The 13,139-nt window shown below is 38.2% G+C and overlaps 1 protein-coding gene across 1 annotated transcript; it reads left to right on the top strand.

Moving 5' to 3' along the window:
* Positions 1–7,158: 7,158 nt before the first annotated feature.
* LOC137299272 (gap junction delta-2 protein) lies at positions 7,159–8,241 on the top strand. The gene has a single exon (XM_067967937.1). It carries the CDS (start codon positions 7,159–7,161, stop codon positions 8,239–8,241), a length of 1,083 nt encoding a protein of 360 aa, XP_067824038.1.
* The last annotated feature ends 4,898 nt before the right edge of the window (positions 8,242–13,139 follow it).

Raw genomic sequence — 13,139 nt, 5'->3', positions numbered from 1 at the left:
AAATATTGGTCAGGATACCAGGAGAAATCTGATTTTTTTTTTGAATGGTGCCATGGGTTCTCTTATGTGCACCTGAGAGGGAAGATAGGTTTAATCAATAGTGCAGCACTCCCTCTACTACACTAAAGCATCAGCCTAGATTATATGCTCAAGTCTCTGGTGTTGGGCTTTGGGTGAGATACTGGCATGTCCCCAGTACCCAAGAAACTGTATGCTAATCAATGCCTTCAAGACAGGAAGGGAAGGCCCATAGAATAAGCAAATAAAAGTGACTTTTATCTGATTAGTCTGGGCTACATTGGAGCCTAGATCACAGAGATGAACCTTTCACAACCTTTGTTGCGAAGATTAGTCCATGTACTAAAGGTAAAGTGGCAAAATTGATAGAAAGTGGAGAGTAGTAAATGGATGTTTGGTTGGCAGGAGTAGCTAGTGGTGTGTTCCAGGGATCGGTGTTCGGATTTCTCTTGCTCTTTGTCTACATACAAGATATGTGTATCGAGAAACTATCAAAATTTGCTGATGATATCAAGCTACGAGGCATGGAAAACTATGAGGAAGAATGCAGGAGACTGCAGGAGGGCACAGACAGATTCGGTGAGTGGGCAGATTTGTAACAAATACATAAATATGAAGTGGTACATTTTGCAAGAAAGATAATGAAAGAGATATGAGGAAGCCTGGATTTATACTGCATTCTTTGCAAATACAAACTGTGTCAAACAGCCCCTTGGAGGGATTTCATATTTCATGCCTTTAGTGAGCTTGGTAGTTTCCTGAATTCTATCACCACTTTGCATAGGCACCCTAAGATGTTAACCTTGACATAGTGGTAGCACTCTCAAAGGTACTCTCCACTTTCTATCAATTCTGCCACTTTACCTTTAGTACATGGACTAATCTTCGCAACAAAGGTTGTGAAAGGTTCATCTCTGTGATCTAGGCTCCAATGTAGCCCAGACTAATCAGATAAAAGTCACTTTTATTTGCTTATTCTATGGGCCTTCCCTTCCTGTCTTGAAGGCATTGACTAGCATACAGTTTCTTGGGTACTGGGGACATGCCAGTATCTCACCCAAATAGCCATTATTAATGTTTGACCCTTGACATTGATTGTCGGTAGGTTATTTGACTGTGGGAGGGTACACTGTCAAACCTGATTCCGTCCTTCCCCGACTTCCATATACTCACGTAGCAAAATTCACTAGATAGCAATCGAGCATGAATCACGGCCAGTTTTCCGCTCTCTAACCCAGGGCACTAAGGCCAATTGTAATGTCTCAACTGCTGCCCTGACTGTGATGGACTAATTCAACACAGACTGGGAATCAAACTAGGGCTTTATAGCTCAGCTACTCACTGGTTAAACTCACTGAGCCAATTAAATATTTTACAATTAAACTTAGAAAGTGATATAGTTACATGTAAATCTAAAAATAAAAACAAAAATACCTTTATTGTTAACCATGTGCTTAAATGAGAAATTTCATGAAATTTTGTTTCAAACTTTCCTGGTGATTATTCACTTCCTCAAGAAATTAAATAAGTTGGAGAGGGTCAAAGTAATGAAAATAATATACTGACTGTTTAAAGGATCTATCATATGCTTTAACTGAGGCAATCTAACAGTGCAGTTATACTAAAACTTTTCTGCAGCAACACAAAAGCTGGAGATGGTTCAAGGAAGTATTAAGCTACCAGTGGCAATTCCAGAGAAGGGAACAGAAATAGCAAAAGAGAGAACTTACTAGATGCTTTAATTGGCCTTACTCACCGTGGAGGTATAGGGATGATTTTAACCCACCCCGCCCGGGTGAGTACTTATCGTTCCGCTTCCATTGCTTTCTCACCAATTAACCAAGGTCTCATGAAAGCATGCAACTGGAGTCCTATGACGTCATTAGGACCCCAATGTGATTTTAATGTGAAATCGCAAAAGTCCCGTCAAGTGCCTAACCTTCTGGTAAAAGCTAGTGGGATTGGTAACTCAGGGCCTCTGAAAGTGCTATTTAAAGCGGCACTCAGCTGCAAGTAATTGGATCATAGGGATTTGAGTCCTATTGTGCTGTTTGGAATGCCAGGTGATTTTCCAGCTTCCAGGTTGCTTCTTTCTGAGATGATTTGCCTTACTTACCCTCATCAAGTTCTCACAGGTTATCGTAGGTGTAATTATAGCCACATTGATATGGATGGAGGAAGAGGTGGAACAAGAGGAGCAACAGCAGCAGCCTTAACAACCAGCATGAGCAGGAGGTTTATCTATTAGAAGACAGCAGATAAGGTTGGCTGCTCTTAAGAGGCATTATCCAGCCCACAGTCTCTATAAGCCGAGTCACTTTTCTGGATCTATCTGAGGAGCAGTGTATTAGGAGGCTGTGCTTCTTCAGGCAGACTGTTGCAGACCTCTGCAGCCTTCTGCAACAAGACCTGTTGCCTGCTGGACCAGGAGGCCATGTTTTTGCATAGTGACTGTCAAATTCATCACAGCCTTTAACCTCTTTACCACTGGCTCTTTCCAGGCTGCTACCGGGGACATCACCCGCATATCCGAGTCTAAAGTGCGCAGTTGCATTAAGCGGGTCACCAATGCCCTGTTCACCACGACTAACCAGTACATTGCTTTCTTCATTGACATCAACAGTCAGCAGGAGAGAGCTCAGGGATTTACAGAGTTGCTGATTCCTTCACGTCCAGGGCATGATAGACTGTGCACATGTTGCCATAAGGGCACCAGAAGACCAGCCAGCAATAGCCTTCATAAATAGGAAGGGCTATCACTCAATGTGCAGCTCATCTCTGATCATAAAAACAGGAAAATGCAAGTTTGTGTGTGGATCACAGGCAGCTATCACAATGCTTTTATCCTGTGACACTCAACTATCCCACCCAATATTTGACTCTTCCAGAAACATGACAAGATGGCTGCTGGGGAGGAATACCGCCTACATACATGGCTTATGACACCTTTCTGTAACTCCACCATGCCTGAACAACACAAGTATAATCAGAGCCATGGAAACACCAGGGTCATAATTGAGCACAGTATAGGGCTCCTCAGATAAAGGTTCATGTACCTCAACAGGTCTGGGAGTTCCCTACAATATGCTGCACAACATAGTGGTGTGCTGCATCCTGCACAGCCTTGCCATCCAGAGAGGCACAGCAACAACAGCAGTCCTCACCAAATGAGGAAGACCAGGGTGAAGGTGAGGAAGGAACAGAAAAAGGAGGGCCACCTCAATGTCTTGCAGCCAGGGATGCCAGGGATGAGTTAATTGCAAAGCGATTTCGGTGACTGGCTCTTTCCCCTTCCCTGAAAACTTGAACAAAGACCCTCTGCATCAAAAGTCCTTGTTACCCCCTTGAGAGGAGTTGCTGGTTTTACAAGCGCTATCATGTAAGAAGAGATTGCTGTTAGTTTCTGGTGAGAAGACAGCAAAGGAAGAGGTGAGTGTGTTTGGAATGAGAGAGGTGGTCTAGTGTGCCCTTGTGATTGGTGGCGAAGGATGTGATGGAGGAGATGGATTTATTGAGAGTGCTGGGGGAGGGGGTGAAGGGAATGTTGTCACGTGAGGAGATCCTGAAAATATCGTGACTGAATCCTAGCTACCTATCTACTCAACTTATGACATTTAATGGGAGATTGTATAGGAAAAAGCAGAGTGACATAGTTTTGTGAATACCATTTTGGGTATAAATTCTGCATTTTGAATCTTTGAACAGTGAGTTATGATAAGGCACCCACTAGGTGATGAAATTTTGAAAATATAATGTTAAATCAGGGTCAGGGTCAATTTTAACAATTTACAACAGAACAACCTTTTTCCTCAGGAAAGCTGATTTCATATTATTAGATAGAAACAGTTTTGAGAATAAAAATATTGCCAAGGGTATATTTAAGGTATCAAATTGATTAAATGAAGAATACAGCTTTAAAGGTTAATTTAATTCTCAGGCATTTTCTGGCATCCCTCATTAAATCAACTGACCAATTGTATGCATGGGTTGACTAACATTCCCATCACTATATGTAATCCCTCCTTTCATCACAGCAATTTTGTCAAACAATTGAAAACTCAGACTGGCAGATTGTATACACACGTTTCTGCAGCAACCTCTGATAATTGTTAAAATAAAATAGTTGAGATTCCGGTACAAAACTAAAAAAAGAAAAATACATTTATGACATTGTTTCTTTACCTATTCTCTATTTTTATTCATTACATCTATCTATTTGTGTTTCCTGTAAAGAAGATAAATCCCTGGGAAAATACAAACATGTAAATGGCTTACATGGCTTTCAGTAGAAGTACACAGTAAATAGGATAATATTCAATAGAAAATATGTTCGATATTTTGGGCAGAATAATACATTAGACAAATGCTTTTTACATTATTATCAATCATTTGACTCTGAATATAGACAGAAAATCCTTTGCAGTGAAGAACAAACCCCTCTGGGTTCTTTATTTTAAACTGCTGTCTCATTTTTTGTTTTGAAATAAAATGTAATGTGCTGGAAATATGTAAATTAGTTTGTACATACTGTTTATACAAATGTTTTCATGATTCAATACATTACTGTGGCAAAAAAATTAAGCAAATGACAAAAAAGCCTTCATGTTAATCATGGATGCAAATGACATCGTGTTTTGCAACACTCCAGAGAGCATGTTTGTTGCTTTTATTCATTTCCAGCACATTCTTTGTTTTCAGCTGTGAATAGTTTACAGAGAAGGTGTTCAGTTATACCATTCATCCTGGATTATCTGTAAACACTTCTTTGTCATTTACACTACAATAACGGTTTTAGGGACAGTTTTAGTTTGACCTATGTAATGTCAGCCCAGTCCAATCATCAAAAGCCCAAACTGTACCATCGGGACAACAGTGTTTCTGGCTCTGATATATTGTCATTCCACTTTGCTCTTTTTAACCTCTTTCCAGAATATTGGAGAAGTTAGAGCAAAAATAATTCTCATCCAGGTGAGTAAATTTTGTTAACCTGTAAGTTAGAAAAATGAAAAACTTGGAAGTAGCTTGTAAGAAAAAGAGTTTGTAGATACAGTTTAAAATACAATCTTTCATACTTGTTAAATCCTACTGTAAAAAATTTATTGATTGACAAATAAATTTGGAATTGGCTGTGTTCAGACGATTCAAGTAAAAACTGCATTACTGTTGTGAGCTAAAGTACACATTACACTAGTTTTCTTTTAGCATGCTCCATGTGATGATAATACTTTGTGACTTGCAAGCTATTGATACTAACTATCCAAGCTTTTGTACATGTCATTTCCAATACATTGTAGTAGAGTAACATTTATTTTTGAAATGCATTTCAGTTGTTTGGGCTTTTTTTTAATTTGAAGTTTATTAGGTTGCAAAAAAATATATTCTTCCGAATATATCAAAATGTATTCTTGATTATTAGCAAAGTTTTTATCTTTAATTACTTCTGTAACCTTTGTTTCATATTTATAATGCTGTTGGCTGTCGTGTTTCCTTACATTACAACAGTGACTACACTTCAAAAGTACTTCATTGGCTGTAAAGCACTTTGGGACATCCTGAGGTTGTGAAAGGCACTATATAAATGCAAGTTCTTTCTTTTTAAAAAGTTTTTGGTATGGTCATATCAATGACACTAGGTCTGTTCTAATATTTTTATAAGGGGCTGCTTAGGTTCTTGAGGTTGTATTATCAGTTTTAATCATTTAAATATTGATTTCCCCACCCCATTTTAATTATTCGTTCGCCCAACCAGCCTATCCCAACTGATTGTGGGTAAGCAGCCTACGGGCATGGATCTGCCAAATTCTGCTCTTGAACGTGCAATTTCAACATGTCTAACAAAGGTCTAGATGACTTACTGCACCTCACCACTATTCTGCACTATCTTCTAGATGGCTTGACCGGGAGTGGGGACTTTCTATTTGCAGAATCCAAATAAATACACCAAATAAAAAGAAAAAAAATAGAAATCTGAAATGAAAACCGGAAATACTGAAAATAGACAGCAGGTATTTCAAAATCTGGAAATAGAAAAGACAGGTTAATGTTTTATACCTGAAATGTCAACCTGTCTTTTTTTCTGATGTTGATGGATTTGCTGTGTATTTCCAGCATTTCCTGTTTTTATTTCCCATTAATATACCTATACATTCTCTGCACTGCCATATAAGAAGAATATTTGTAGAACTAGTGTTCACAATTTTTCAAAGCACAATTGTTTATTTTCCTTGGTACCTCACCATAGGAACCCATTGTAAATTGGAACAAAGTCAGGTAGTATTAATGATTGATACTTTGCAGTTGTAGTCACATATTTATATTTGGAGTTATAAAAATTAAATATAATATAAAAATTTTGAAATGTATAAAAATAAATGTACGGAGATAGTGTTCATGAGAAAGCATCAATTTATATTGGTACACCTTATTGAAAAAAATCCAATTTGGAATACTCCAGCCAGAAAAGTTAATGTCTTATATTTTCTATACAAATCATGCAAAGTAATTGTGCTAACTTTATCTGTTGATTTTTGAATCTGCAATTATATGATGAAAACTGGCTTGGTATCACTGGATTGATACTACATCTCATGGACGTCACTAAACCACCTTAGAAAGCTACCATAGCAGCAGTACAAGTAAGACTGCATCATGGGATTGTGCTTTGTGTCTAGGCATGCAAATACATACATGTAAACCTTGATTAAAAAAAATATTTATGGTGAAGCAAAATGGTTGCTTTATAATGAAAGTGCTGACACTATTTATCATTTTACTTGTGTGAATGGCAATCTCTAAAAGCATCTGAAAGCATTAATCATACAATTTATGGACTCAATTGGAAATAATGCACAACTTCATTCCTCCTGTGTGCTGCAGTCATTTCCACCACAATGGCACCAAACCACTAACAATGGGACATTCTATTTTTTTTACCCCTCAAAACTTTGAATTATTTATATTAGTTGAAACTCAAATATCCATGGCATATTATTCTTGTGTTAACGTAGTTACTAACTTAAAGGAGAACCTTGTCAAAGAAAACAGTTATCTCAAGCCACTTGGGTAATATTAGGTTAAGTTAATATTATACCACATTTGGCTGATGTCAATATAATTTCCTTTCTTTTCTACAGATAAAAAATGGGTGATTGGTCATTACTTGGCCGTCTCCTAACTGAAGTTCAGCACCATTCCACAGTGATTGGGAAGATCTGGTTGACAATGTTGCTGATTTTTCGTATTCTGCTGGTCACATTAGTGGGTGATGCAGTATACAGTGATGAGCAGTCCAAATTCACCTGTAACACCCTCCAGCCAGGGTGTAACAATGTTTGCTACAACACCTTTGCACCTATCTCGCACCTGAGATTCTGGGTTTTCCAAATTGTTCTGGTTTCGACACCATCCATTTTCTACATAGTGTATGTCCTGCACAAAATAGCAAAAGATGAAAAATATGAAATGGAAAAAGCACATGAGCTGGAGTTATCAAACAGTCCTATAACTAGTGGACATCTCCCAGAAGATGGCATCTTGAGCCAAAGAACTGATGAGAGCACCTCACAGGAAATTGAATTTGAGTCAAGAGATGGAGAATATGAAGTAGAGCATATTAAAAGTAATAAAAGCAGTGACCCAATCTATCTATCAAATAAGGTTTTAACTGTATATGTTATACATGTAATGCTCAGAGCAGTTATGGAGATAACATTTTTGCTGGGACAGTACTATATGTATGGATTTAATGTTCCTTGTTTGTTTGTCTGTTGGACCTATCCATGTCCAACCACAACAGACTGCTTCGTATCCAGAGCAACAGAAAAGACCATCTTTTTGAACTTTATGTTTTGTGTCAGTCTAGCATGCTTCTTGCTGAACATTGTTGAGCTTCACTATTTGGGCTGGGTCTACATTGCACGTGTGTTATGTACTACTTGCTCACCCTGTTGCAAGAAGAAGAAACAAAGGGAAGCAGTGCATCAGTATTCACAGAAAAACCCTCTTCTCTTGGCACTAAAAGATTCATTTTATGACAATTTAATATTGAAGTCATCGGCACGATTATTGCAGCAGAGACCAGGCTACCTCCCAAGTCAGGCAACAATTTCATTTGAATCTGAATCAGTAGAAAGCATAAAAAATAATCTTGATGACAAGGAATGTGGCAAGTTGAAACGTGGAAGTCTAAATAAGCCTGGAAATAGCAAGAAGGTTTGGCTTTAAAAAAATAAGAGAGGGTTTGCAACAGATTTAGTTACATTTTGAATATAATGTTTACAGGTTCTTTAAATTACAAAACAGTAACAAAATGTTTGCTAGTAAATATAACAGCTTGTCACTGAAAAGTAGAAAATAGTAGTTAAATTGAATAATAAGCCTGGTCTGATACTGGAATACCCCTTTATTGTGTTGCAAAAGGCAGTTCAGCGAATCAGAAATTAGGAAAATAACTTTATTTGAAACTGTAATGGAGAGAACACACTTCTGGAAAGCTAATTGAAATTTCTCATTCTGTGTTAAATTCTCACTTGTCCCAAGGATATAACAACCAACAATACCCTCAAAACCTAAATAGCCACTTTGCCAGACTTTTCTCACCAGGAAAGTTCTAGCTCAAGACTTTCAACCTACTCAGAAGTTGTACGGTTTACAATTTCCCATTGTAAATATTCAGTATACTGTCTCTAGACAGTACCTGAGTCCAACAATGGTGAAATTCCATCCAATAGTACCCCTAACATTTAAAGATAGTAGATGCTTTGCCTCACCATTAAAATGTTCCAGGACACACTTTCCTTCCCTCACTATAGTGCAATCCCGATTGCCAAGTTTCCTTCTCTATGTTTTTAAATCCTATATCTATCAATTGATTTATCAAACAATTGGCCAATTCATAGCAAGATCTAAATTGTTTTTCAAAGCTTGACTGCATTTAGTACAGCGCCAACTACAAATTTTCCATGAAAATCAATAAACATGTTCCATTCAGAGTTTAAATGGACAGGTTCTTCCATGGCATAGCCAATCTTGCTTTTTGGTGACAAATTATAGCAATTTCTTTGTGCCACAGAAAACCATTAAAAACAACCATTTAAAGTTTTGGCTAGTGCATTGTGTAAGCACACTATCCTTTTGCCCTTAGGGACCTGTGCATCAATCTAGCCATTACTGGTAAGGGTCCATGTGAAATTAGTTTGGGGCAGTCTTAACCCATTTCCATATGGTGTGAATCTACAGTACAAGATTGTCTATAATTTGACACTAAATTAACAGTCTTGCTCAGGCAGGCCACAAAGATAGTAGGTGTGAGAAATTAGAATATCTATAATAATGTAGTGGGGAGTAGTGTTTTGAGTAGAGGGTGAAGAATATATGGTGCTTTACTCTACAATTGGTCCTTGCTATACCTGAACTGGGAGGTTTTTATTCTGACAGTTGGCGCCAGAAGTGAAACATTGTTCCATTCTCCATTCCTGACATCCCTCATTTTGATATATACAAAAGTTTAACCAAAAAAATTAATACAAGAGAATAATGACAATTCAAAACACCAATAAGAAATGTAAATATTTGGAAAATAATCTGAATTCAACTGTAAATTTTTCAAACTGAAAATGAATTGGAAAAACAAATCAATATCATCCAGAAAGAAATTAAAGTTATTCGTATCATCTGATACAGTGCAGCTCATTTCTTAGTATTTTTGTATTAAAAATCATCTATAATTTGCATTCAATACTCGCCGAAGGTCCTCAAAAGTTCTGTATAACAAGATTCCAACAAGAAGAAAGAAAGAACTTGCATTTATAAAGCGTCTTTTATGATCACAGGACGTCCCAAAATACTTTACAGCCAATGAAGTACTTTTGAAGCGTAGTCACTGTTATAATGTAGGAAAAGAAGTAAGCAATTTGCACACAGCAGGGTCCCACAAACAGAAATGAGATAAATGACCAGATCATCTGTTTTTTGGCGATGTTGGCTGAGGGATAAATAATGTCCAGGACACCAGGAAAACTCCCCCTGCTCTTCTTCGAATAGTGTTGTGGGAACTTTTACATCCACCTGAGAGTGCAGACAGGTCCTCGGTTTAACAATTCATCTGAACGATGGCACTTCTGACAGTGTAGCACTCCCTCAGTACTGCACTGAAGATCTGTATCCTAGATTACGTGTTCAAGTCTCTAGAATGGTTCTCGAACGCATGAACTGCTGACTCAGAGGTGAGAGTGCTACCACTGAGCCAAGGCTGACATTTAAGAAAGGGATTGCTTTGTTATTCTTTAGGCTACATCAAAAGAATTACTTTTTGGGAATGATCAGACTTATCCTATAGATTATTCAAACTTTTCCTTTATACTTTCCCTATATTTTCTTGGTACTATTTATTCATGTGTACTTTTGGATGAGAACACAGCAAGGAATAATTGAATTATTAAGAAATATTGATGCAAGGTGGAAAATCCAGGGAAAAACTGTGTTGTATTCAGAAAAGTAAGTTACATATTATTTATTACTTTGCTTTCTTTTTGCGTCTTTGGTTTTTAATTTTCTGTTTTCCATTATTTGCTTTTCTCAGTTTGATTTCTCTCTATCTGCATAGCGGAGTGCCTTTTAATTGTTGCTACATTTTCTTCTGAATCTCTTAATGTTCTCCTCTGATTTTCTTGTTTTTTTGGTAACTGCTTTTACTTTTTACTTTCCCTTTGTGTTATTTTGCTGTTTTCTAGTCTTTTACTGATTTTTAACATTTCCAATGTCTCTATTATTCGATCTGATTAAATGGGGTGGGGCAACGCCAGGATGTCAGTGCTTCCCACTGACGCAGACCCACAGTGTCAAATTATAAAACTTATGGCTGTTGAGGTTCACTAAGATTTCCATAGAACTTCAGCAGCCGTTTTGAAAGACAAAAAAAACACAGTAGGCTGTGTAAATGGGAGCAAGAAGCTACAAAAAGGACGTAGACAAATTAAGTGAGTGGGCAAAACTGTGGCAGATGGAGTTCAATGCTGGGAGGTGTGCGGTCATCCACTTTGGATTCAAGAAAGACAAATCTGAATATATTCTTAATGGAGAGAGACTAGGAGCTGTGGAGGATCAAAGGGATTTGAGTGTCCGGGTAAACAAATCACTAAAAGCTAGTGCACAGATACAAAAAGTAATCAAATAGGCTAATGGAATATTAGTCATTATCTCAAGGGGACTGGAATACAAAGGTGAGGAAGCGATGTTTCGGTTATACAGTGCCTTGGTCAGACCTCATCTGGAGTATTGTGTTCAGTTTTGGGCACTGCACTTCAGGAGGATATGTTGGCCTTGGAAGGGTATAGGGCAATTTTGCCAGAATGATACCGGGGCTTAAAAGGGTTAAATTATGAGGACAGGCTGCATAAACCTGACTTGTATTCCCCTGAGTTTAGAAGATTGAGGGATGATCTAATTGAGGTGTTTAAAATGATAAAGGGATTCGATACGGTAGATAAAGAGAAACTATTTTCTCTGGTGGAGGAATCCAGTACAAGCAGAAACAATCTTAAAATGGCTAGGCCATTCACAAGTGAAATCAGGAAGCAATTTTTCACACAAAGGGTAGTAGAAATCTGGAACTCTCTCCCCCAAAAGGCCATGGATGCAGCGTCAACTGGGGGAGAGAGTTCCAGATTCCAGAATGCATTTGGGGAGGGCAAACAAGGCAAGGGAATACACAATAAATGGAAGGATACTGAGAGGTGTAGAGGAACAGAGGGACTTTGGAGTGCATGTCCACAGATCCCTGAAGGTAGCAGGATAGGTAGATAAGGTGGTTAAAAAGGCATACGGGATACTTTCCTTTATTAACCGAGGCATAGAATATAAAGGTTATGGTAGAACTGTATAAAACACTAATTAGGCTACAGCTTGAGCACTGTGTACAGTTCTGGTCACCACATTACAGGAAAGATGTGATTGCACTAGAGAGGGTACAGAGGAGATTTACGAGAATGTTGCCAGGGCTGGAGAATTTTAGCTATGAGGAAAGATTGGATAGGCTGGGGTTGTTTTCATTGGAACAGAGGTGGCTGAGGGGTGATTTAATTGAGGTGTATAAAATTATGAAGGGCCTAGATAGAGTGGATAGGAAGGACCTATTTCCTTTAGCAGAGGGGTCAGTGGCCAGGGGGCGTAGATATAAAGTAATTGGTAGAAGGATTAGAGGTGAGCTGAGGAGAAATTGCTTCACTCAGAGAGTGGTAAGGGTCTGGAACTCACTGCCTGAAAGGGTGGCAGAGGCAGAAACCCTCAACTCATTCAAAAAGTACTTGGATGTGCACTTGAAATGCTGTAACCTACAGGGCTACGGTACAAGTGCTGGAAAGTGGAATTAAGCTGGATAGCTCTTTTTCAGCCAGCACGGACAAGATGGCCGAATGGCCTCTTTCTGTGCCGTAACTTTCTATAATTCTATGAATTGAAATTTTCAAGTCTGAGATGGATAGATTTGGTAAGGGTATCAAGGGATATGGATTAAAGGTGAGCAAATAGTGTTGCGGTACAGATCAGCCACAATCTAATACAATGGTGGAAACAGCTCGAGGTGCTAGATGACCTACTTCTAAAACAGCTTAAAAAAATTCAGTGCAAACCGCCATAAACGGATGGGTGAGTTTTCATACCAATGCAATACTATAAAGTGTGTTTACACTGTGAATTTGTTTATTGGTTACAATTTTACAACACCAAGTTATAGTCCAGCAATTTTATTTTAAATTCACAAGCTTTCGGAGGCTTCCTCCTTCCTCAGGTGAAACAAACATTCCAACAAACGTTCACCTGAGGAAGGAGGAAGCCTCCGAAAGCTTGTGAATTTAAAATAAAATTGCTGGACTATAACTTGGTGTTGTAAAATTGTTTACAATTGTCAACCCCAGTCCATCACCGGCATCTCCACATCACTTTATTGGTTAGTCTAGGCTTTATTTGCTCCAGTCTGAACGTGTCAGTTTAAATAGATCGTGGATGTAGTTAAAGTAGATGTACCAGTTTGAGACTGATACATGTTGAGAGCAATGTGGAGTCAGCAGGTTCAAATTATAGTGTCAGTTCCACATTACTCTCTGGGCAGGGAATGGAGGTCTGTG

Source organism: Heptranchias perlo, chromosome 28, assembly GCF_035084215.1.
Source record: "Heptranchias perlo isolate sHepPer1 chromosome 28, sHepPer1.hap1, whole genome shotgun sequence".
NCBI classification, from domain to species: Eukaryota; Metazoa; Chordata; class Chondrichthyes; order Hexanchiformes; family Hexanchidae; genus Heptranchias; species Heptranchias perlo.
Note: the sequence above shows the minus strand (reverse complement) of the source record. Positions and strands in the feature narration are given on the sequence as shown.